Below are 25521 nucleotides of genomic sequence, written 5' to 3'. Positions count from 1 at the left end.
CGGGGTGGCCCCGCGGCCTGAGCCGAGCCGAGCTGAGCCGAGCCTAGGCGAGCCGAGCCTCAGCTGGGTTTAGGGAAAAAGCGGGGTTTAAACTCGCGGGCGCGCCCACGCTCTGTCACTCCGGGTGGTGGCTGAGGAGCAGCTGAGGGGGAGCGAGGAGCTCAAGGGGAGACACCGGGGGAGGGAGAGAAAGTCACGGTTGGGTGGGACGGGACCTCCAGAGGTGACCTGGGCCACCCCCACCCCCACTCAGACAGGGCCACCCAGAGCCAGTTGCCCAGGAGCATGCTCAAATGGGTTTTGAAGATCTCCAAGGACAGAGATCTCAAGGACGGAGATTATACCTTCAAACTGGAAAAGAGAGAACCAGAGGTCGTGGGCACACACTGAAACACAGGAGGTTCCTCAGAACATCAGGAAACACTTTTTACTGTGAGGGTGACCGAGCACTGGCACAGGTTGCTCAGGGAAGTTGTGGAGTCTCCATCCTTGGTGATCTTCAAAAGCCATCTGGACGTGGTCCTGGGCAGCCAGCTCTCAGTGGTCCTGCTTGAGCAGGGGGCTTGGACCAGATGACCTCCAGAGGTCCCTTCCAGCCCCTACACTGTGCGATTCTGAGCCGAGGAGTTGCCCGATGCAGCAGAGAGGCCAGGGAGGGCTGTGCACAGCGGTGGGTGCTGAGTGCCGGAGCTCAATGTTGCCAGCTGTGACTGTTAGGACAGTGGTATCAAAAAAATTCCTAGTCCTGAGAGCTGTTTCTATGCTGTCCCCAAGTTGGCCATAGGAGAGGTAAAAATGAGGGAAATAGGAGGAAAAATAAAAGTGCTGCTGCTGACTGCCCAGTTCCTGGGCTCCCATTTGGGGCAAAATGCCTGATTTTGTTGCTGCAGACGTGCAAGCATGGAGGAAAGGATGATTTTCCCTAGGATTTGCAGCCTAAAGACAGTATGGCCTTGAGCCAACCACCGGGGCAGCGAGGTTTAGACCGTAAAAACAGCACCAAAATCTTTGGGCTCCAGAAAAGATAAATTTGTACCCAAATGGCTGTTCAGGAGCCGTCTCTGGGCCCTTGAACTAAGCCTGGGAAATGCCTGGGAAAAGCTTATACAGCCTAGTCCAAACTGCGCCCAAACCATGGCAATTGGTTCAGCCATAAAGCCCCAGGAGTGGGTTAATTTATGAGTGTGGAGTACCCGTTTCCCCTCTCCCATCTCTGCGTCAGCTTGTTTATGCGTGTTTCGCTTCTCCAGCCTGTCAGCACTGTTACTTTTTCATGGGTTTATGAGGGAAGCAGAAGGACCGCTCGTTCTGCAGGGAGAGGATCGCAGGAGAGGCAGGCCAGGAATGGGACTTTCTGGCCCCGATAAGATCACTCCAGCCTGGGTGAAGCCCCGGCACATCCCAGCACCCACCCGCCAGCACGCAGGACAGCCAGCGCTCCCGCAGCGGGGACCTGTACATCGGGAAACCTCCGGGGTGAAGAAGCTGGGCATGGGACCTCCATTTTCCCCTGTTATCTCGCTCAGGGATGTGGATGGGATATGATCAGCTCCCAACCCCCTGAGTGACATCTTGCACTCCTTTTCCACCCCTCTGAGACATCTCCCCCTGTAAAACCCATAGTACTGCTTCCTCACCCTCCTCCATGCCTCAGGTCCTCAGGGATGCTCGGTGGCTGGGAGATGGAGGTCAGGGCATGGCTTTTCCTCTTCCACCCATCTTCCCATCATTGCTTTTGTGGGAGAAGTGGGAACACTCAGCTGAGTGCTAGTGATGGCCACGGCAAGGCTGGCGGCGAGGTGGGAAAGACAAATACAACCCAAGTAGAAGGGGATGGTGGGGAGGGACATCCCTGCTGCAACGCGCACATTGCAGCACTGCTGGGTCGCCTGCCCTTCTGGTTTGCTCTGAAGAGAGGTTTTTCCTGCATTTATCTTCATGGCATGCCCCGGAACAGACTTGAGAAAGGCAAAGGGCAGCTCTGTGCGGGGTAACTCCTCTCCTGGGTGGGTGCTGACGGGTTGTTTCGCATGCCAAGCTTAGTGGATGCTGCACAGTGACACCTTTTTGATTGCTGACTCCTGCTCTCAGGTGAGCTGTACCTGCCAAGCCATGCTCTGTACTTCATTTCAGAGTCACCGTGCTGTGCTGCAGTCCCTGTTACTCCCTATCTTTGACACTTTACACCCTGAAATGAATCACCCAGTTCCGTTCAAGGCGTGACCCAGGTGTGGTTGGGTTTGCCCAGGAGATTGTTCCCAGCAGGCAGTTAACACTAGGTTGTACCAGGTTCCCTACCCTTTACAGTCACCTCATACAATGAAGCAGGCTGTGCGCCCTCAAACATATCTTGCACAGCTTAATTCCGCACCTAAATATACATTAGAGTGTCACAGAATCACAGAATGGTTTGGGTTGGAAGGGACCTTTAGAGGGCATCCAGTCCAACCCCCTGCCATGAGCAGGGTCACCTTCAACTAGATCAGGTTGCTCAGAGCCCTGTCCAGCCTGACCTTGAATGTTCCCAGGGATGTGGCATCGACCACCTCTCGGGGCAACCTGGGCCAGGGTCTCACCACCCTCACCATGAAAAATATTTTTCCTTATATCCAGTCTAAATCTGCCCTCCTTTAGTTTAAAACCGTCACCCCCTGTCCTGTCACAACAGGCCTTGCTAAAGAGGCTGCCCCCACCCTTCCTACAGCCCCCCTTCAAGCCCCGAAAGGCCGCAATAAGGTCTCCCCGCAGCCTCCCCTTCCCCGGCTGCACAACCCCAGCTCTCCCAGCCCGGCCTCGCAGCAGGGGGGCTCCAGCCCCCGGAGCATTTCTGTGCCCCCTCTGGCCCCGCTCCCACAGCCCCGTGTCTGTCCCGTGCTGAGGAGCCCCGAGCTGGAGGCGGCGCTGCAGGGGGGTCTCACAGAGCGGGGCAGGGGGGCAGAGCCCCCTCCCTCGCCCGGCTGGCCACACACACTCTCCCTGTCACGCAACACAGACCTTATTCCTGCAGGCTTCAAATGGGTCGTTCTGTTATTTTGGGTGCTTTGAATTATCACCGTAAAGAGGAACTTGTTTTGGGGATTGGGGCCACTCTTCACCAAGATGCATCCCAACACACCACGTTCACGCTGTGCTGCTCGGGAGGAAGGTCGCAGCTTTGCTCCAGAGACAACTGTGATATTCAAACCACCAAACAGGATACAGAAAGCAGGATGAGTTACCTTTTCCCTGTATTTGCCTCTAATAAGGAACACTGACCTGTTGTTATCGTAACTGGGTAAAAGAGGCATTTTCTGCACTCCTTTCCACTGGAGAGGATGCTCACAGGTTGGCAGGACTTAGACAAGATTGTGCAGATGCGTAATACTAAGGATGGCAAAAAATTTGATAGTTTTGGAGAGGATAGAAACCTTCTGGCTTCGAAACAAAATCTCCAGTTAACAGGGCTCAGGAGGGAAATTTCTTTGTGATCCACAACTCCTATATGGGGGTTTCTTTTATCTTCCGCTGTAATAACACGCGCTGGCAAGTCGCAGGGTGATGGTTACATGGATTCCTTGCGAGTGTTTTGAATTCTGCTTATACGCTTTCTTTAACTAATAATTCAGAAAAAAAACCCAACCCTAAAAGCCCTGGCTTACCAAGTCTGGCCGCTGCAGAGGGAAGCACTCGATACGGTTAATTTTGCCACCTTCAGCTGCTCCCCCCGTCTTGCACAAGGGGTATGTGGCAATTTGGGGTCAGGACTTTCCTGCCTCTTTGTGGTTTGCACGGAGCAGAGAGCCCATCGTGGCAGTCAGATGACGATTGCTAATGTGGCTTACACAAATTGCTGCAGCTTCCCACCTTCCGAAGCTGGACATCACTTGCTCAAGCAAACAGTGGATTGATGCAGAGATGACGATGCTTTCCACGCAGAGGGGTGACTTCCAGGCTTGGGGGTGGAGAAAATTGGGGGGGGGGGGGGGAAGGAACCAGCTGTCACTGCCTTTAGCAACGGCCAGAACTCATGAGAGCAGATGAGCAGACCGAAATAGCAACTCAGGCCAACTATATCTGGGCCCTTCAGACTTCCCTGGAAACGTGGTCGAGTTGCCACATTACGCAGACACGCTCTTGGCCTTGCTCTCCGCAGCTTTGTTGATTCAACCGCTCCTCCAGTTTCATTTACCGGGGGAATTCATTTTTCATTGTGCCTGGAGGCACAGCCCCGCGTGCGTTTGTTTTGGTTTATTAATTGCTGTATTTTTCTTCCGCACGGTAGGAGAAGAGAATAAATCACCCACGGGATCTGGGGTAGCTGTGCATCAGAAGCAGGGCCGCAGCAAGACTTTGTGCTCCCGGCGCCGTGCTACCTGCTTCTAGGAGGGAAAGCAGCTCCGTGTGAGCCAGGCTCCTGCTCTGGGAAGCGAGAAGGGGGCGACGATCCATCCCAACATGCTGAAGGGCAGAGTCTTAACTTCTTACCCACTTTGCTGTCCTCTCCTGGTGAAATACCTGCAGCTCCCCATGCATTTAAGTGAAGAAATTCCATTGATATTCACTGATAGTTGTTTGCCATGTTTTTCTTGCCCGGGACTAGCAAAAAAAAAAAGAGCTAGATCAGTTTAAAGATTTACTAGAGTGCGTGGGAATAGCAAATACTTCAAGAAAATGACGTCAGAAATGCCCGAGTTGGGTGCAGATGCGATCAGGCAAAATTGTCCAGCCTCTGTTAGGGAAAAGGTCAGATTAGAGGATTAAGAATGGTTCCTTCAGCATGAAATGATGTGTCTTCCGCAGGTGGTCCTGAAGCGGTGGGAGTCAGGACGACGCTCCTGGCGGGCGGGTGAATTCTCTGGTTGGGGTTCAGCTCCTGCAGGCGCAGCTGCAGGAGTCACCAGCGAGGACAAACCCCTCTTATCCCTTGGAAAACTTAAAATTTACCCTCACAAAACCATCGTGTAGGTGGTCTCCCTTCTCCACGTTGTTTAGATTATAAAAAGTGAATTTTTTCATTCAAAACGTTTAATTCCGTGTGATTACCCTTCCATTTTATTACAAATGTATTTGAAACCTCAACTCCAATGTGTTGCTTGATTATGAAGTGACGCTCCGTCGAATTTGGGGTACTCCCCCACCTTTTTTTGGAGCTGTGAATGAGCCACCAGCCTCTCCTCTGCCCTCCATGGGGGAGACAAGGTTGCTCAGCGTACAGGAAAGCTCAGAGATGGCAACTTGAGAATTGAGTTGTGGCTTGAAAATTGACTTTTAGCTGAACTAAGGGGGAAAAAAAATAAACCCAGAGCCTGGGAGGGATCTCAGAAACCGAGAGCACGTGCGGACGCCGAAGCAGAGAGATGTGAGGAAGGGAGGAGAAAATGCACCCTGCTGTTGTGGCCAGCGCCCCTCGTGTGCAACTCACCCGAGGAAATTACTCCTGCACCCACCTGCGATTCTTCCATTCCTCTGCGAGCTCCGCGGCCCCGGCCCTCCCCGTGTTTAGGTGCTTAATTCCTGTTTTTTTCCAGTGGTTAGGAGGTACCAAACACCTCTGTGAGCCTGTGCTGCACCCTCCGCCCGTAACCGCTGGGATGTGGCAGGGAAGTGAATCCCTGGAGATCCTGGGCATCCTCCGAGGGAGCCCCAAAAGGCAGGGAAGGCGTCCGCCTCGCCTCTCTTATCCCGGCATTCTCCATCTCTCTCCATCCCCTCGCCCTCCCTGGCCTGACCTGCTCCAATTAATTATTCAGGCAAGAGCCTCAGCATGGCAGCGGTTGCTATAGGGCACTGGCACAAATAACAACGGGCAGCTATTTTTATCCCTAGCTCTCGTTACCTTGCGGTCAGGAGCGACGGGTCCCTGCCATCTTTCTTCACGCAGAACTCGCTGTCTTCGGCAGGAGGAGCACGGCAGTGATTTACAGCGCCTGGATGGGCTGGGGTTCATCCTGACCACCTAAATGTAGGCGAGATCTGTGTGTGATCTAGATACACGTGTCTGAATTCCACCCTGTGCACTGCCAGCTGTCCTCACGGGCTGCTTTGCATCCATATTTTATTTTTTCCATCTATATTTTACCTGCAGTAAAGCATGGAGACTGTGTTCGATGCTGGATTTAATAGTCTGTCTACTGCAGAGGGAGAAAAACTGTCTCAGAGGTAAAATTTCCTGTTGGGTTCTAACATCTGATATAGGATATAGAATCATAGAATCACAGAATGGTTTGGGTTGGAAAGGACCTTTAGAGGCCATCTAGTCCAACCCCCTGCCATGAGCAGGGACACCTTCAACCAGAGCAGGTTGCTCAGAGCCCCGTCCAGCCTGACCTTGAGTGTTCCCAGGGATGGGGCATCGACCACCTCTCGGGGCAACCTGGGCCAGGGTCTCACCACCCTCAGCGTGAACAATTCCTTCCTTCTCTCTAGGCTGAATCTGCCCTCCTTTAGTTTAAAACCGTCACCCCCTGTCCTGTCACAACAGGCCTTGCTAAAGAGGCTGCCCCCACCCTTCCTACAGCCCCCCTTCAAGCCCTGAGAGGCCGCAATAAGGTCTCCCCGCAGCCTCCCCTTCCCCGGCTGCACAACCCCAGCTCTCCCAGCCCGGCCTCGCAGCAGGGGGGCTCCAGCCCTCGGAGCATTTCTGTGCCCCCTCTGGCCCCGCTCCCACAGCCCCGTGTCTGTCCCGTGCTGAGGAGCCCCGAGCTGGAGGCGGCGCTGCAGGGGGGTCTCACAGAGCGGGGCAGGGGGGCAGAGCCCCCTCCCTGGCCCGGCTGCCCGCGCTGCTGGGGATGCAGCCCGGGGCACGGCTGGGGGTCTGGGCTGCGAGCGCACGTTGCCGGCTCCTGTCCAGCCTTTCACCCCCCAGTGCCCCCAAGTCCTTCTGGGCAGGGCTGCTCCCCATCCCTCCACCCCCCAGCCTGTGCTGATCCCGGGGGCTGCCCCAACCCAGGTGCAGGACCCTGCACTTGGCCTTGTTGACCCTCCTGAGGTGCTCCCAGGCCCACCCCTCCAGCTTGTCCAGGTCTCTCTGGATGTCATCCCGTCCTTCTGGTGTGTCGACTGCACCACCCAGCTTGGTGTCACCTGCAGGCTTGCTGAGGGTGCCCTCGATCCCACTGACTGTGTCACTGATGAAGGTATTAAATAATACCAGTATATTATATTTCCTTCGGGGACTTACGCAGACTGATGCCTCCAGCCAGTTTATACCCTCAGAGCTGACATCCCTGCCTAAATACCTCGCAGTGCCCCAGTGAGCGTGGCAGGGGCACACCAAAGGTTCCTCCATTCGCTTCTCCTCCTGCTGCCCCCCCACTCCAGCCAGCTGCGAGGAAAACGAGAAATCTTTAAAAAAAAATCAGGTGAAGGGGGTGGGTTTGAGAAGCATGTGAAGGGAAGTGGGGGCTGCTGAGTGTGTGCGTGGAGGCAGGGAGGGTGTTGTGAGTGTGGAGGGCAGCTCTGGAGCTAGCAGAACTACCTAGGAGATGGCAAAAAGGAAAAAAAATGCAAACAAAAACAAAGAAGGGGAGATAAAAAGAAAGGGGAAATAAAAAGAAAGTTGGGGGGAAAGGAAGCTGGGGAAAAGGAAGGGGGGAAGAAGGAAGGGGGGAAAAAGGAAGGGGGGGAAGGAAGGGGGGAAAGGAAGCTGGGGAAAAAGGAAGGGGGAAAAAGAAAGGGGGGAAAAAGGAAGGGGGGAAAAGGAAGGGGGGAAAAGGAAGGGGGGAAAAGGAAGGGGGGAAAAACGAAGAGGGGAAAAAGGAAGAGGGGAAAAAGGAAGGGGGGAAAATGAAGAGGGGAGAAAGGAAGGGGGAAAAAGAAAGGGGGGAAAAAGGAAGGGGGGAAAAATGGGGGGAAGAAAAAAGAAGGGGGGAAAAAAGAAAAGATAAAACCCCGAAAAATAACAAAACGAAAGGAGAGCACGCAGCGCCCAGGCACCCGGTCCTTCACCGCCGCCACCCGCCGCACGCAGCAGCGCATCGGGGCGGCAAATCTCGGCTCCGACTTCGGCGCCGGGCAGCGAGAGCCGGGGCAGAGGCGCGGGGCTGCGCCGCCCCCGCGCGTCCCGCAGCGCCTCCCCGCCGCTGCCGCGGGCGGGGGGCGGAGCCGGGGGCGGAGCCGGGGGCGGAGCCGGGGGCGGAGCCGGGGCAGGGGCTGGGCCCGGCTCGCGCCCAGCCGCGTGCCCGCGCGCCGGCGGGACCTCGGCCGGGGGCGCGCGCTGGGTGACGGGCTGCAGCTGCGGCAGCGCCCGGGGCGCGCCCGGGCCTCCCGAGGGCACCGGCTTTGCCCAGCCGGGCGGTTTTCCCGTGTTTCTTTTTGAAATGCAATTTTTTAAATTTAAAATTTTGATTTTTAACGTTTAACAATTTAAATTTTAAAATAAAAAAAGTATTTTTAATATTTTAATGTTAAAAACAAATTTTGTCTAGCTTTTTATTTTTCTATTTTTATTTTCGACATGCAATTTTTAATTTAAAATTTTGATTTTTAATGTTTAAAATTTCAAATTTTAAAATGAAAAAGATTAGTTTAAATATTTTAATGTTAAAATTTTTCTCTAGCTTTTTCTATTTTTATGCTTGAAATGCAATTATTTAATTTAAAATTTTGATTTTTAACGTTTAAAAAATTAAATTTTAAAATGAAAAAATTAGTTTTACTATTTTAATGTTAAAAACAAATTTTTGTCTAGCTTTTTATTTTTCTATTTTTATTTTTGAAATGTGATTTTTAAATTTAAAATTTTAATTTTAATGTTTAATGCTTAAAAATGTAAATTTTAAAATTTAAAAATTAGTTTTAATTTTTTAAATTTAAAAACCAAGTTTTTGTCTAGCTTTTTATTTTTAAGATGTAAGTTTTAAATTTTAAATTTTAATGTTAAATATTAAAAATCAATTATTTTATTTTTAAAAATTAAAAAACCGCAATTATTTGGCCTAGCTTTTAATGGTTTTTTATGTTTCTATTTTTCTTTTTAAAATTTATTTTTAATGTATAAGTTTAATTTTCAATTTCCATTTTAAAAAATAAAACTTAATTCTATTTTTTAAATTTTAAAAACAATTTTTTTCTCGTTTTTATTATTTTTGCTGTTTTGAAACAGAATTTAGAGAAAGATTTTTCAGGACGAGGAACATATTTTTAAGGGGGAGCGGCACGCTCCGCTTTCCGCCTGCCGCACCTCTCGGAAGACACATCCAAAATCATCCTTTTTATTGCAAAAACCGCGGGATGCCGCTTCTGCGCCTTCAGCCCCCGCGTCCTGGGCTGGGGCCGGGCCGGGAGGGCTTCACCCGCCGTCTGAAAGGGAAAAGGACTCCCGGCCTGGTTGTTCTGGGGAAAAAACACCCGGAAACGGGAGTTCACCAAAATGCAAGTGAAAAATAAAAAGTGGGTTTGGTTTTTTGTGGTTTCCAGGAGCGCCGGGGTTGGGAGGGGGGCCGGGACCGCCCCCCGCCCCGCCTCCGCCCCGCCCCTCCGCCCTCTGATAGGCTGCAACTCCTGCGCGTCACTCCCGCGAACTCTCTCTCTGGCCCATTGGCTGGCGCGGGGCGGTGCCGACCAATGAGAAGCGCCGCGGGGCGGGGGGGAAGGCGGGACTCCGGCCGCGTGGCGGGAAAGGCGTCCGGTTTTGGCGCCAAGCGGCAGCTCCGGGCGGGGCGGGGGAAGGGTCGGATCGCGGCGGGCCGGGGCCGATCGCAGGCGCTGCCGGGGCCGATCGCAGGCGCTGCCGGGGCCGATCGCAGGCGCTGCCGGGGCCGGGCCGGTCTCCCGCGGCTCCCCCCGCCTTTCCCCTCGCAGCCGCGCCGGGATCCGCGCGCCCCCCCGCCTACCCCAGCCGCCGGCAGCATGGCGGCCCCGGCGGCCGGGCTGGAGGACGCGGAGCTGCGGGAGGCGCAGCGCGACTACCTCGATTTCTTGGACGATGAGGTGAGACCGGGAGCGGGGCTGCTCTGGGGGACGCGGTTGGTGCACCCACCCACCCCCACCCCCATGCACCCGGGGGTGGGGGCGCGCCTTGTCCCCCTCCCCCCGCGCTTGGTCGGTGGGGCTACAGGGAGCCGAGCTCTGCGGGGATCAGCTCCCGGGCTGGGGGGTGTCTCAGAGAGGCGATCGGGCAAAGCGAGTTGTTTATTTGATTTGTTTTTTGGTCGTACCCCCCCTCCCCTCCCCTCCTTTCTTTCAGGAGGATCAAGGGATTTACCACAGCAAGGTCCGGGACATGATCAGCGACAACCAGTACCGCCTCCTCGTCAGCATCAACGACCTGCGGCGGAAGAACGAGAAGAGAGCCAACCGGTTGGTGCGGGGCGGCAGGGCTTCGCCTTCGGCACCGTGCCCCAGGCGGGATTTCAGAGGTTTTGTACGTCCTTTGTGGCAAGGAAGGGCCAAACCTTGTCCCCAGTGTAGAAGGGGGACCTATTCTCTCCCTCCGTGACACCCATCCCTTCCAAGCTTGCATAGCTGTGATTTGGCAAAAACCTGTTGCAGGAAGCTGGGACTGATCACACGATATAAATCACAGAATCCCAGACTGGTGGGGGCTGGAAGGGGCCTCTGGAGCTCATCCCGTCCCACCCCCTGCTGGAGCAGGCACCCCCAGAGCAGGGGCACAGGGCCGCGTCCAGGCGGGGGGTGAATGTCTCCAGGGAAGGGACCCCACAGCCTCTCTGGGCAGCCTGTGCCCCTGCTCTGGCACCCGCACAGCAAAGGGGTTTCTCCTCATGTTCAGGGGGAGCTTCCCGTGTTCCAGCTTGTGCCCGTGGCCCCTTGGCCTGGCGTTGGGCACCACTGAAAAGAGCCCGGCCCCATCCCCCTGACACCCACCCTTCAGATATTTATAGGCACTGATGAGATCCCCCCTCAGCCTTCTCTTCTCCAGGCTGAACAGACCCAGGTCTCTCAGCCTTCCCTCACGAGGGAGATGCTCCAGCCCCTGATCCCCTTGGCAGCTCCCCCCTGGCCTTGCTCCAGCAGTTCCCTGCCCTTCTTGCACTGGGGGGCCCAGAACTGGCCGCAGCCCTGCAGCTGTGGCCTCACTGGGGCAGAGCAGAGGGGGAGGAGAACCTCCCTCGCCCTGCTGGCCACGCTCCTTTTCATGCACCCCCAAAAATCATCTTTTTTAGGATGCTTGGGGGTATTTTGGACCAGGCTTGCCAATCTACTCTGGGACGCGTGAGGCTTTCCAGATGCCGTTGGGTTCGTTCGGCTCCTGGCTGTTGGTGGCAGTGGACCTGACAGACCTATGATGGGCTTCGGGGTTTTTTTGCCTCTTGCTCCTAGTAAACTCGCGGAGCACATGGAGGCATGGGTGGGTGTTGAGGAGGAAGGCAGAAGGGGCCACTGATCGGCCTGCATCATCACGTCCCACACCTGCAGGCTTTTGAGCAACGCCTTTGAGGAGCTGATCGCCTTCCAGCGCGCCCTGAAGGATTTTGTCGCTTCCGTCGATGCCGTCTATGCCAAGCAGTACGAGGACTTCTACATCGGCCTGGAGGGCAGCTTCGGCTCCAAGCACGTCTCGCCGCGGACGCTGACAGCCTGTTTCCTCAGCTGCATTGTCTGTGTGGAGGGCATCGTGACGAAATGTGAGACTGGGGGAAGGCTTCAGGGGTGGTGGGTCCAGGTGTTTGCTGCGGAGGGGCTGGAGTCCGCCAGGAGCTGTGGTACGTCCTGGCAACCTGGGCAGAGGGGACAAGGAGCTTGGCAGAAGGTCTTGAGCGTTGGGATGGTCTTTGAGCTCAGCGAAACCTGGCCACGGCTGACAGTGGGTTGTGTCCCACGCGGCGCACTGTAGCGGTGGAGATCCTGTTGGGGATGGTCTGCTGATGGTTGGGTGGGTGGGATGCCCCTGCCCCTAACTCCTGTTTCTTCCAACCCCAGGCTCTCTGGTTCGTCCAAAGATCGTCCGGAGTGTCCATTATTGCCCAGCTACCAAGAAGACTATTGAGCGCCGATACACGGACATGACCTCCCTGGATGCTTTCCCGTCCAGCTCTGTCTACCCTACAAAGGTGAGGTGAAGCGGCCTTGGGGGAAGCATCAGCAGGTTCCTCTGGGAAGGATGTGCCAGCTCTGAGCCCAGGGTCTCAAATCCCTGTGCATCCCTTCTCCCTCTGCCAGCATAGCCCATGGGGTGGAGAGGGGACACATGGCACGTGTGACAGCCCTGGAGAGCTACTAGGAACATGTGAAGAAAATCTCTGTTGGACATGAGGCTGCCAGACCTGCCAGTTCAGATGTTAGTTATCATCTTGGTTCTGCTGTGGGGTTGTCAGCCAGTCTTGTTGCTCTTGGGACCCAGGTCAGGGTGGCCGTGCCCGTGCTGTCCTGGAGGGTGTATGCATCCTTGGGTAGAGGGTTTGCCCTGTATTTGGGAATGCAGGAAGGTTGACCTGAGCTTTGTCCCCGTTGGGCACACCACCTGCTGCATGGGCGGTGTGTCACCACCGCCTGGCGTAGGGACAGGGCTTGGAGAGACCTGATGTACCAGCGGTGGTGGGTGTTGGTAGCTTTAGACTTGGGGGGGGTTGTGGAGCTGATGAACCCCAGCCTCTGGCAGCCCTGATAAAGCAACTCTTTCTGTCAGTCTTGTGTATGTTGGGTGATGCAGCCTGTCTTCCCGCTGCTCAGCTGACTCACCTCTTCTCCCTGTGTTCCTGAAAAAAGGTGCTAGTGTTCTTTTTGGGGTTCCTCCTCTAGGATGAAGAGAATAACCCCCTGGAGACAGAGTTTGGCCTCTCTGTCTACAAGGACCATCAGACCATCACCATCCAGGAGATGCCCGAGAAGGCGCCGGCGGGGCAGCTGCCACGTTCGGTGGATGTCGTTCTGGATGATGATCTGGTGGACAAGGTGAAGCCTGGGGACCGCATCCAGGTGGTGGGGACATACCGCTGCCTGCCAGGAAAGAAAGGGGGTTACACTTCAGGGACTTTCAGGTGAGCCTTCTTTTGTCTTGACTTCAGTCCTCCCACCTTTTTTAAGTCAGGTCACATATTTGGAAGATGAGATCTAGGGCAGGCAGGTGGCCATCACAGAGCTGGGTCAAATGTTGGCTTAAATCCCTTGGAAGTGGTTTGCACCTTGCTCCTTAGCATCAGTGCGTGGCTGGAAGCTCCAGCTGTGCACAGAGGGGGTTGGATGCTCTTAAAGATGCTCCACTGGTGTCCCAGGGCGGTCAGATGGAGGAGGCTACAGCTCTTGAAGCTTTCCAGCCTCCTCTGGGACTTCCTAGAGCAAATGATGACCCTGTGCACGTTTCTGCTGCGTTCTTGCTGCGACCCATAGGCTCTGTGGGGTTCGGAGACCTGATCACGGCTCTGTCCCTTCTCCAGGACTATCCTCATTGCCTGCCACGTGAAGCAGATGAGCAAAGACGTCCGGCCTCTCTACTCTGCTGCTGATGTGGCCAAGATCAAGAGATTCAGCAAGAGTCGCTCCAAGGTATTTAAGTATTTTTTAATATATTTTTTTTCTTAAAAATTAATTTAATAAATTAGTTTTAATAAATTAAATTAATTAAGAAAGCAGCTTGTGTCTGAGTGTGAGGCTTCAGCTAGAGCCTTTAAGGCATGTGGCTAAGGAAGTGTCTTGTTGGGTTGCAAGTAACTTTTCAACCCTTTTGGCAACACTGCTGGATTGTCCACTCACTTTCTTTGAGTTTTCTGCTTAGGTTTTGATCAGGTCCTGGGTTTTTTGTTGCTGCTTCTGTACTGCTAGCAGATACTCTGCTGCCTACCTGCTGGCAGCTCTGCTGTGCATAGCTGTCACGACAGAGATCTGTCCGTGTCGTATGTGTCCTCACCCTGCCAGCTGGTTGCCAGAGAACTTCCTCTGCAGGAGAAACACCTCCCTCTTTCCTCTTGAAACCCCAAACCTGAATGAGATACAGAAGTCTGCCCCAGCCTGGCCTTGCTCAGACCTTTGCTTCATAGCGTGGAGAGGAGAAAGCCTTGCTCTCCCAGGGGCTGCTGCTTCCAGTGCTTGCTTGGGTGCCCATGACAGTCAGGATGGTCTAGAACTTCAGAACCCCGTTGAAAGAAAACTCTGGCAAATGGTCTTTTCCTCCCTAAATAATTTTCATCCGTGTGGTTCTGTGATAGGAATAAGCTCCTTTTCTGTGCGGAAATGGACTTGTGGAGTATTGCTCCGTGTTCTTATTTGCTGCAGTCCATCTGACAGGCTGTGCTTTACCTCTTCTGCCTTAGGATATCTTTGACCAGCTGGCAAGATCCCTGGCTCCCAGCATCCATGGGCACGAGTACATCAAGAAGGCCCTTCTCTGCATGCTGCTCGGAGGGGTGGAGAAGGTCCTGGAGAACGGGAGCCGCATCCGAGGAGACATCAACATCTTGCTGATAGGTGTGGAAAGACTGGGCAGAGGCACCTTTGATTGGTGGTGTCAGGGGAGTGAGATGAAGGACTATTTTCCTGGACTTAATTTCCCAGAGTAATTGAGGTTAGACGGGACCTCTGGATGCCTCTGGCCCAAGCTTGTGCGCAGGGCTGAGCCAGTGTCACTGGTAGGTCAGGTTGCTTTGAGACTTGTCCAGTTGGTTTTGAACATCTCCAAGGAAGGGATCACCCAACCTCTGTGGGCCTCTATTCCAGTTTTTGACCACCCTCAAGGATATTTCTTCTACTATCCAATTGGAATTTCCTGTGTTCCAAATTGTCCCCATTGCCTCTGGTCTTGTCACCATCCACCCTCTCAAAACTCTTGACTCCATCTTCTCTGTTTCTTCCCACTGGGTTGTTGAGGAAGGCAAGGAGATCATCTGATCACCTGCTTTTCTGAAGGCTCAACAAACCCACCCTTCTTTCCCCACTGAGGAGCCTCAAACTGGACACGTTATCCAGGTGATGCATGATTACTAAATGCAGTCTTCTCTGCTTCAGGAGACCCTTCAGTCGCCAAATCTCAGCTGCTGCGGTACGTGCTCAGCACCGCACCCCGCGCCATCCCCACCACCGGCAGAGGCTCCTCTGGTGTTGGCCTGACTGCCGCTGTCACCACGGACCAAGAAACTGGTGAGGAGTGGGGTGGTTCCCAGTGGGAGCTGAAAGAGGGATGCTTGTTAACACCTGGGAGGGACTCTGCAAGACCCAGGGCTGCTGTTCGTTCTGCAGTGACGCTTGCAGGACTTGCTCCATCCAGATGCTTTATGGCAACGATGGTGTTTAGGGGTATTTTCTCTTCTCCTCTTCTACATGGTACACCCCGTGTGAGGGCTAACAGCAGCCTGGATCTTGTCTTCCTCATGGGCTTGCTCTTCATCCTAAGTGTCTTCCTGCTGTCAAGTTGGGTAGGAGATGGGCAGCCCCGAAGGTTGCTGCTGCTCTTTGAAGCTTAGGCTAGTCCCAGGGATGGTGCTGTGGTGGACCGGGACAGCAGGGAGGGAGATGCATGGGGCTGCTGAATTGTGGTTCACCCTCTTCTATTCTCCCACCCCGTCGCAGGTGAACGGCGCCTGGAAGCAGGGGCCATGGTGTTGGCCGACCGAGGGGTGGTATGCATTGACGAGTTCGACAAGATGTCTGATATTGACCGCACGGCCATCCACGAGGTGATGGAGCAGGGCCGCGTCACCATCGCCAAGGCAGGCATCCATGCCCGCCTCAACTCCCGCTGCAGCGTCCTGGCGGCGGCCAACCCCGTCTACGGCCGGGTGAGTGCCGGTGTTTGCCTGTCCCCTCCGTAGGGAGGGATGCTAGGAGCTGTCTTGGTGGAGGAGGCAGCTGGTAAAACCCAAAAGGTCCCCCCAAACCAGTGACTGGGTTCTTGCTGGGACTAGGATCTATGGGGCAGTGAAGACCGGGTTGTTTTGGTCTCTGTTGATGCTTATGGCCCTCCTGGAGGAGAGAGGGGCTCGTGGCGTTCTCACCCTGGCTTGGTTCTGCCTGGGTGTCTTGAGGCAGACCAGTGGACCCTCATGCTGGTAACGAGCCTCAGCCTTGGTGTCTGATCTGGGATTGCAAAAAAATACATGTTTTCCTTGCAAATGAGAGCTACACCCACCTTCCAGGATGGGCAAAAGAGGCCTTACTGCTGCAGTGGGCTGGGTTTAGTGTGGTGTCCAGCTGCCTGGGCATCAGTCCTCTAAGGCCTGGCCTGAGGAGGTCCTCACAGCCTTCCTGGCAGGCAAGACTGGCCCATGAGGGTCTTCTGTAACCCCTTATCTCATCTTCTTGCAGTACGACCAGTACAAGACGCCCATGGAGAACATCGGCCTGCAGGACTCCTTGCTTTCCCGCTTCGACCTGCTCTTCATTGTGCTGGACCAGATGGATCCTGAGCAGGACAGGGATATCTCGGACCACGTTCTGCGCATGCACCGCTACCGCAACCCCAACGAGCAGGATGGGGACGGTAAGCTGCTTGTAATTGTGCCCTGTTGCTCGGTCCTGTCCTTCCTTGGTGGGGTGTCACCTCTTGGTGACAGCTCATTGGGTTCAGCATCCCTAGCTTTGAGAGCTGCTGTTGGAAGTCGCTCCAGCAATGCTGCAAAAAGCTAAAAGCCTGTTCTCTGTGACCCTCCCTTCTCCAGCCATGCCCCTGGGCAGTGCCGTGGAGATCCTGGCTACAGAGGACCCTGACTTTGTGCAGGAGGAGGAACAGGAGCTCCAAGTGTATGAGAAACATGATGACCTCCTGCATGGGCCCAACCGCCGCAAGTGAGTCCCCCATTCCATGTCCCCTGGAGCTCTCTGGGGGTTTCAAACCCTGGGAGTTGATGGGTTTGGCTTGAGTATCCAGGCGGTGGCTGATCACTGGTGCCAGCGTTGCTCCAGGTGATCCATGATGAGGTATGTGGGCAGGATGCCAAGGGAGCCTCGCTCTGGGCTTGATCTATTATGCTGGGCAGGTGGGGAGCATCTCCTGAAGCTGAATTCCCCACGTGCCTGGACACCCGTGAAGGGTAAAAAGTGGGAAGCCCACTTCTGCAAACAGCCTTTGCCCGTCCCCACCTTGGAGGACACGGGTGTGTACGTATGCCCCGCAGGGAGAAGATCGTCAGCATGGAGTTTATGAAGAAGTACATCCACGTAGCAAAGATGATTAAGCCTGTCTTGACCCAGGAGTCAGCAAGCTACATAGCAGAGGAGTACTCCCGCCTGCGCAGCCAGAGCCAGATGAACTCGGACATCGCCAGGGTGAGCCCTGGGAGCAGCTCCCTCTCAGGCCAGGAGGAGGGAAACTGAGGCACAGGCTCCCCTCCCCCTTACAAGTGTTTTCCACCCTTGGGGGGATGCTGTGGTGGGGGTCAGCCTCACAGAGACACCTCTCCTTGTTCCCCACCAGACCTCCCCAGTCACGGCCCGTACGCTGGAGACCCTGATCCGCCTCTCCACGGCCCACGCCAAGGCCAGGATGAACAAGACAGTTGATCTGCAGGACGCCGAGGCGGCTTTGGAGCTGGTGCAGTTTGCCTACTTCAAAAAGGTGGGGAGAAGGTGTCCCTCAGTGCTCGGGAGTTCTTAAAATAGTCATCAAAGGGGGTGGGTTTGGTGCAGGCTTGAGCACCCCTGGGCTGCTGGTGGGGTCCTTTCCTGGTGACACTGTGGGGATGGGGCAGCAGTGGGATCTTGGGTCCCTCAGTGTTGGCCCCTGAAAAGCAGCTTGAGTGGAAAAAGGACCTGAGTGCATCCTGTCTTGCCACCCAGGTGCTGGAGAAGAAGAAGCGCAGAAAGCAGGCAGAGGATGACTCAGAGACCGAGAAGGAGGAGGATGAGGAGTCGCAGCCCCAGGAGGAGCGCAAGACGAGGAGGTAGGAGCCGGAGCAATGGAGGGGGCCGATGTCGTGCAAGGGGCACCAGCCTTTTCTGAGGCTGTGGTAGGCAGTGCTGGCCTTGGGGAAATACTCCACGTTTTGCTGAACTTAGCAGATCGACCCCCCCCCGATTTGTAATAGAGGGACATCGTTATTTCATGGGTAAGGAGCTGGCTGGATAGCCACATCCAAAGAGCTGCAGTCAACGGCTCGGTGTCCACATGGAGATCAGTAATGAGTGGTGTCCCTCAGGGATCTGTGCTGTGACCAATAGTATTTAATACCTGTGCAAACCTTGTGAAGTTCAACAAAGCCAAGTGCAAGGTCCATCGCCTGTGTCAGAGCGATCCCCAGTATCGGCACAGACTGGGGGATGAGTGGGTTGAGCAGCCCTCTGGAGAAGGACTTGGGGAATACTGGGGGGATGAAAAACTGGATTTGAGCTGGCAATGTGTGCTCGCAGCCCAGAAAGCTAATTGTATCCTGGGCTGCATCAAAAGAAGCGTGGCCAGCAGGTTGAGGGAGGTGATTCTGCCCCTCTACTCTGCTCTGGTGAGACCCGACCTGGACGGTAGGTTTAGATTGGATGTAAGGGAAGTGGGACACTGGAATTGGTTACCCAGGGAAGTGGTAGATGCCCTGTCATTGGAAGCGTTTAAGGTCAGGTTGGACGGGTCTTTGAGCAATCTGGTCTAGCAAAAAATGACCCTGCCCATGGCAGGGGTGTTGAACTAGATGATTCAACCCAAACCCTTCTGGGATCCTTTGACAACCTTCAGGGCTGGTGCTGGCTTGGGTCCTGTGCCATGGGCAGGGGTTTGTGGCTGGAGGGTGGCTCACCTGTGAGCTGCAGGTACCCTGCATGGTCTTGGCCAGATGTTCCCAGGAGCCTAGGGTCTGGGGGGTGGTCTGGAGGTCTGTGGTTCGGCTGGAGCAAGGGGGACCTCTTCTTCCCTCACCCAGGAGAAAGAAGGCACGCACAGGAGGCGAGGGTGATTCCTACGACCCGTATGACTTCAGTGATGCTGAGGAGGAGATGCCGGAGGGTGAGTCCCTGGGGTTTTGGTGGCACCTGGCTCCTGAGGGTGCTGCTGCCTTCTTCCCTGGTGGGTCTGCACACCCTGGGGAGCAGTGATGCCTTGGGGTCACTTGGGATCCCTGGTGTGGTGTGGCACCAACCAGCCCCACAAATCAAGATGAATATTTTATTTTTAAGCCCTCTGTTGGGCTGTGTGGGACAGGAGAGTTGGTATTGCTGGTTGGTTTTGGGGTTTTGTTTTTTTTCCTGTCCACTTCCAAGCTGTTGCAGAAGTCACAAGGTTGGGACGCCGTTTGGCATTTCCCACCCCATCCTAAGGCCAAGTGCTTTTGCTCTGGGTGCGTGGGCACCAGGTAGGTTGAAGGTAACTCTTCCTTCTTCTCCAGTCCAGGCACACACTCCAAAGACTTCCGAGACCTCAGCCGCTGGCGAAGCGAAGAAGCTGGAGTTGGCTGAGCCAAGGTGAGTGGGGGCTGGAGGAGGTGTCTGTTCCTGCGTGTCTCACCCCAGCCTGGGGGGTCCAAGCTGTTGTCTGATGCTGGAGACACACCTGTGGTGCGTCCTTTCAGCTCTGGTTTCAGCTTTCCTGCTGGGTGCCACTTCTGAAATGGGGAAGGGCTAAGAGATCTTGGGCTGGGAAGGAAGGGGAAGGACTTGTCTGTGTGGTTGCCAAGGGTGAGAGATTTCTTGTCCTCCCTGACCAGGTTGAAAGTGTTCAAGGCTGCTCTTCTGGAGGTCTTCAAAGCTTCCCATGCCCAGTCTGTGGGTCTGAAGAATGTGATGGAGTCCATCAACCGTGACAACCCTGAGCCCTTCTCGCTGGCTGAAGTGAAGGTGGCGCTGGCCCACATGCAAGATGACAACCAGATTATGGTGTCCGATGACATTATCTTCTTAATCTGAGCCTCTGGGCAGAAGAGCCCAAGTTCTGGTGGACTCTCAGTCTGGAGGTTGTTCGTATTTGCCTTCAACTCTGTCCTGGCTGAGCTGAACTTTGAGGAGCTCAAGTCTGTGCACTTTACAGTTCTTCCTCGCTGTGCATTGCTGGCACCAAAAAAGCCAGGAGCTCTGGAAGCTCTCTTACTGTTGCTGCCTCCAAACTAGAGTATTCAGGAAGAGGGGTTTGTTTCTGCAAGGAGCTGAAAGGAAAAAATTATGTGCAAATTATCAATGTTCTTAATGCATTGTTTTTAGTTTTGGTGGTAATAGTTCCAGCCTTGGAATAAAAAAATCTGCATTTTAGGAATCCAACATTCACTAGCAGTGGTGGTAAGAAGCAGTATGGGAGCTCTACTGTTAGTAGTGAAGCTTTTATTCCCCCTCCCCCCTTTTTTTTTCTCCTTTTTTCCTAATTCTGTAGCCCAAATTTGCTTGTCTCATGCGTAATGCCTGTCCTGTTGGCTGTGACCAGCCTCTTTTTTTCCTGCCCACCTTGTGCAGGACAATTTCTGGTGATGCAGGCACAAGCATAGTCCGACCTGCTCCATCACCCATGGGTCAGCTTGATTTCTAGATTTCACAGCCCTGCTGGGAGTTGTGGCCCCAGGTGGGTGGGGAAGGACCTGGGATGCTCAGAGGAGTTGCCCAGGGGACATGTCCCTGGTGCAGGTGGGTTTGGTCTCCAGCTGCTTCTGCCTTCAGTCTGGGGTTGTGCTTGTCTGAACATGACAGGGCCACCACAAACAGGAGGAAACCTTCTGTAGCAAAAAAAGGTGAAAGCTATGGGGAGTTGGAATCCTGCATCCCCTGTATGTCCTGCTGGCTGAGCTGCTGCAGATCTTCCTGTGGAAGGTAACCACAAGCTACCGCAACCGTAAAAACCTTCCCTTGCTCTGGGGGGATTTGTTGAACCGTCTCGCTTTCTGGGAACACATAGGTGACCACTTCTTGGAGAAAGGCTGACCCTAGAAACCAGCAAGCTCCCATGGGCTGGGAGAAAAGTTGAATGTGCCGTCACACCAGTCTCAGCTGCCTGTGATCCTGGAGCTGCTGAAGCTTTGGGATTTGTTTTTAATTGGGTTTGGGTTTGGTTTGTTTGTGGGTTTTGGGTTGTGTTGTTTTTTTTTTTCTGGTGTTGGCATGTTTGAGGTTAAGCTTTGGAGAAGACCCTGATTTGCACAGGCTGCTGTTGTCCCTGCCCATCTCCAGGCACCTGTACAGTTCATGTGCGCTTGTTTATGGATACCATAAATATTGATTTTAACAATAAAAATGTCTAGATGTTGTTTCCCCCATGACTTGCTGCTTACTTTGATTTAAACTGTTCCCAATTCTGGGGATGCAGCTCTTCAGTCTTCTGGGGACCAGGGCTGCTATGGAAAGCATTCAGGTTTGTCCACTCCTTTGGGCTCAGGGAAGGTGTTGGACACGTCCTTCCCTTTGCCTCGGTGGACAAGGCACTTGCAGAAATGTCCCTGGACTAGGCTGGTAATAACTGTGGGCAGCTCCTGCCTCTCCCACTGCAGCTGTGTGGCCTCTGTCCACCTGGAGCAACACATCCTGGTGGCTAAGACCTGGTAGCATCTCATTGCCCAGGGAAGGAGCGGGGGGGAATGCCCATTTTCCTTCTGTAAACAGACCTGTTGAATTATAAAAGCCTGATTTCTGAGCTGCCCTTCTCCAACACAGATGTGACATCAGATTTTTCAGTTTTGGAGGGGATTTTGCATGTTCGCACCCTCCTAAAGGTCTCTGGTTGGTTGTATAGCACTTGTCCAGAGTGACCTCAGGCCAGCGTCTGGCTCATAAAACTGCAAAGACTGGTGAAGGTGAGCTAAACACACAGATGGTCAGAGTTGTTCTGTCTCAGTGGTTTTATTACGCAGGTCTGGTCCTGAGCTTTGTGGGGCTGGAAGGGAAGCTGAGCCAGCATGCTCTGCTCCTGCATAGCCACCACGTTGGTGGCTCTGTGCTGCAAAGCCCCTGGGCAGCAGCGATGATGTACCTATCTGCCTTTTTCAAGATGTAGGTGGTGTTTCCTTACCAACTCATTCCTGGGCAAAGGAAACAACCTTTTTCTTCTGGCAATGTGCCTGGGTGCTTACCAAAAGATCCCTGCTAATTTCTGTAGCTCGGACATCGCCTTGCTGGAGGATTGGGGATACTGTCATCTCCTTCCTCTCTCCACACCTCTCTTTGACTTTTGGAGGCTGTTCCTCTTCACAGGTCACAGCAGGGAGCAGTGAGGGCATTTGGTGAGACTTGCTTTTTGGAGCCATCTCCCTTTTTTCCTATCTGCTGAGGCCTTTGTGTTTTCCCTGTGCTTACAGCTGGGGAGTTGCTAATACTGTATTTTCCGTGACAAGACACCAGGAGGAGCTCCAGGGTAGGTAAAGCTCTAGTATATATTACTATCCTATAGCCTAGGATAGTAGGATGTGAATGGAGTTGGTGAGCAGGGCTAAATTCAGTTGGTGGCTGGTCACAAGCAGGGTTCCCCAGGGCTCAGTGTTGGGGCCAGTCTTGTTTAATATCTTTATCAATGATCTGGATGAGGGGATCGAGTGCGCCCTCAGTAAGTCTGCAGAGGACACCAGGTTGGGTGGCAGTGTTGATCCGCTCAAGGGCAGGGAGGCTCTGCAGAGGGATCTGGACCGGCTGGATCGATGGGCCAAGGCCAGCTGTGTGAGGTTTAACAAGGCCAAGTGCTGGGTCCTGCCCTTGGGTCACACCAACCCCAGGCAACGCCCCAGGCCTGGGGCAGAGGGGCTGGGAAGTGCCCGGCGGAGAAGGCCCTGGGGGTGCTGGCTGACAGCCAGCTGGGCATGAGCCAGCAGTGCCCGGGTGGCCAAGGAGGCCACCAGCCCCCGGGCTTGTGCCAGCCCTGGTGTGGCCAGCAGGAGCCGGGCAGGGATGGGGCCCCTGTGCTCGGCCCTGGGGAGGCCCCACCTCGAATGCTGGGCTCAGGTTTGGGCCCCTCGGGACAAGAAGGGCCTGGAGGGGCTGGAGCGTGTCCAGAGAAGGGCAGCGGGGCTGGGGCAGGGTCTGGAGCACAAGTGTGCTGGGGGGCGGCTGAGGGGGCTGGGGGGGTTTAGCCTGGAGAAGAGGGGGCTGAGGGAAGCCCTTCTCGCTCTCTGCAGCTGCCTGAGAGGGGCTGGAGTGAGTGGGGGGTTGGACTCTGCTCCCACACATGAGCGATAGGATGAGAGGAAATGGGCTCAAGCTGAACCAGGGGAGGTTTAGATTGGATATTAGGGAAAATGTCTTTACTGACAGAGTGGTCAGGCATTGGAAGAGGCTGCCCAGAGAGGTGGGGGTGTCACCATCTCTGGAGGTGTTAAAAAAATGTGTAAACATGGCACTTGGGGACATGGTTTAGGAGACATGGTAGTGTTGGGTTGATGGTTAGACTTGATGAAGCTAGAGGTCTTTTCCAACCTTAATGATTCTATGATGTAGCTATCTATCTCCCCCGTGTGCTGGTGGCCACCTCAGTATATCCTTTGCAATTGCTCAGACCCTTGGGAAAGTGGTCTTTGCTGACAAGGGACAAGCATATCCCTGACACTTGGAGAGAAGCTGACTTGGCTGGTGGGTCTGTGGATCGTCCATAGCTTGTGGGACGGTTAGTATGGGAACTGTGGATGGTGAGTAGGGCAGCTGGCTGTCAGCCACCAGGTCCTCCAGCATCCAGTTCAGGTCCCCCTGAATGCAAGTGCAAATCCCTGTTGTGCGAGGGGGCAGGGACAGGTCTGTGCAAATAGAGCTTGTAACTTAGTGGCTTAGGAAATTGGAGGCAGTGGATGGAGGTTTGTGAGGCAGAAGCACCACAAAGGCTGGGAATGCCTAGGAAAGCAACTCTTAGTTTAGCTGCTCTTTGGCCGGTATGGGCTGTGCTCAGACCAAAGAAATGTACCCTTGAATGCCATGGTTTTAGCTGGGATAGAGTTAATTTTCTTCACTGTAGCTGGTGCAGTGCTTGGATTTAGTATGAAACTGATGTTGATAACACACTGATGTTTTAGTTGTTGCTGGGTAGTGCTTGTACTAGCCAAGGACTTTTCCAGCTTCTCAGGCTCTGCCGGGTGCACAAGGAGATGGGAGGGGAGGGGGCACAGCCAAGAGAGCTGATCCAAACTGGCCAAAGGGATATTCCATACCATATGACGTCATGCCCAGTATATTGAGTGTGGGAGCTGGCCAGGGGAAGCAGTGGTCGCAGCTTGGGGAGCAGCAACGTTGGTCAGTGGGTGGTGAGCTGTTGCATCACTTGTTTGTTTGTCTGGGATTCCCCCCCACCTTGTTATTTTCCTTTTCAATGTATTATTTTTACTATTAGCATTTTATTTTAATTATTAAATTGTTCTTATCTCAACCCATGAGTTTTCTTACTTTTGCCCTTCCAATTCTCTCCCCATCCTGCTGGGGTGGGGAAGTGACCGAGTGGCTGCGTGATGCTTCGTTCCTGACTGGGGCTAAACCACGACAGTTCTTTTTGGTGCCCAACGTGGGGCAGGAAGTGTCTGAGATAATAACAGTTGCTGGTCACAGCACTGACTCATCTGCTCTCAATATTAGTTTATCTGATCTGCACCATGCTCTTGTTTTTGCTGTCCATGTTAAAGATTGCTGTCGGGTTTTGTAGTTTGCTGTGCTCTGCAGTGATTAGTGATGTTTTGCTGGGGACATCTGCTAATAAAACACTGGCCTTGAGCTCTGTTGGGTGTTTGGGTTTTGCATAGAGACTGTTCCTGTACTTCGGGTACCACCTCATGGAGACAACTAGGAGTTATACCTCCTCCTCTGAGACGTTTCTTATGCAGAAGTACAGAATGGCACCTTAGCTACCTTCTTCTGTGATGCCTCCTTCATTACAGCAACTTTTCAGTGTCTTGAACATCCTTGGGTAGTTAAGAAATACTACTGGTATTTCTTGGGCATATTGTGTTGGTTTTAGCTGAGGTTAATAAGCAATTTAAGAATATCATCCAGAGATCTGTGCCAAGCTTGATAGCTATGGATGGCAGGGTATGTGGGATAGTATGGGCAAATGCCTAGGCTGGTGGGCACCTCCAGAGTTTTGGGACTTCACCCCTGAACAAGTGCAGAATCCTGAAAAACTAGGAGAGTATTTGGAGGAAGTATGTTGTCACCCTGGCAATTCCAGAGAGACAGAAATCACTGCAACGTCCTGGGGCCTGGCCCATGCCTACTGAGCCCTGTTCTACAGTATTCAGTACCCCCAAGGGGAAGAGAATGGCTCTGGATCTAAAAAGACAAAGAAAAAGAAAGCAACAAGCACTGTGGCCACTCAGCCCCCGACGACAGGCACTGCAGCTGAATCAGAGAATCAGCCCGTGCTAGTATTGGTCATCCCTGAACGCAAGAAGAAATCTTGGAAGGGAAAATCAACTCGTTTAGAAAGGGATGATGCAAAAGTGGAGCCATCACAGGGAGAGGAGGAGGAAGAGAAAGAACTCATAAACAAGGTGGAAACTACCCAACCCCTATCCCTGAGTAAGTTGTGAGATATGAGAAAAGATTTTTGCCATTGTCTAGGTGAGCACATTGTCGCCTCTTTGCTCTGATGCTGGGATAATGGGGCCAGTAGCCTGGAATTAGAGGGGAGGAAGCCAAACAACTGGGACCCCTTCCTAGAGAATGGGTCATTGACAAAGCAATTGGAAAAGGGACACAAGCTCCCAGCCTCTGGAGGCGACTTCTGTCCGATGTGAGAGAGAGGTATCCTTTCAAGGAAGATGTTATGTATCCCCTAGGAATATGGGCCAC

At 53.7% G+C, this 25521-nt stretch overlaps 1 protein-coding gene across 2 annotated transcripts; it reads left to right on the top strand.

Annotated features, from left to right (window-relative positions):
• The first annotated feature begins 9592 nt into the window (after positions 1-9592).
• Positions 9593-21026, top strand: MCM3 (minichromosome maintenance complex component 3). Of its 2 annotated transcripts, XM_064448239.1 has the most exons (17): positions 9602-9909; positions 10166-10278; positions 11359-11567; positions 11863-11993; positions 12682-12920; positions 13317-13425; positions 14190-14343; positions 14881-15012; positions 15442-15650; positions 16177-16351; positions 16530-16656; positions 16986-17136; positions 17285-17425; positions 17647-17750; positions 18717-18799; positions 19179-19254; positions 19497-21026. In XM_064448239.1, the coding sequence occupies exons 1-17, from the start codon at positions 9829-9831 to the stop codon at positions 19693-19695; spliced, it is 2433 nt and encodes an 810-aa protein (XP_064304309.1). In that variant the 5' UTR covers positions 9602-9828; the 3' UTR covers positions 19696-21026. The 2 variants fall into 2 exon arrangements, with proteins under 2 accessions (XP_064304308.1, XP_064304309.1); XM_064448238.1 differs by lacking the exons at positions 17647-17750; positions 18717-18799; positions 19179-19254; positions 19497-21026 and having other exon boundaries at positions 9593-9659; positions 9702-9909; positions 17285-17479.
• The last annotated feature ends 4495 nt before the right edge of the window (positions 21027-25521 follow it).

This window comes from Phalacrocorax carbo, chromosome 3, assembly GCF_963921805.1.
Source record: "Phalacrocorax carbo chromosome 3, bPhaCar2.1, whole genome shotgun sequence".
Classification (NCBI taxonomy): domain Eukaryota; kingdom Metazoa; phylum Chordata; class Aves; order Suliformes; family Phalacrocoracidae; genus Phalacrocorax; species Phalacrocorax carbo.
This window is presented reverse-complemented; position numbering and strand designations above follow the sequence as displayed.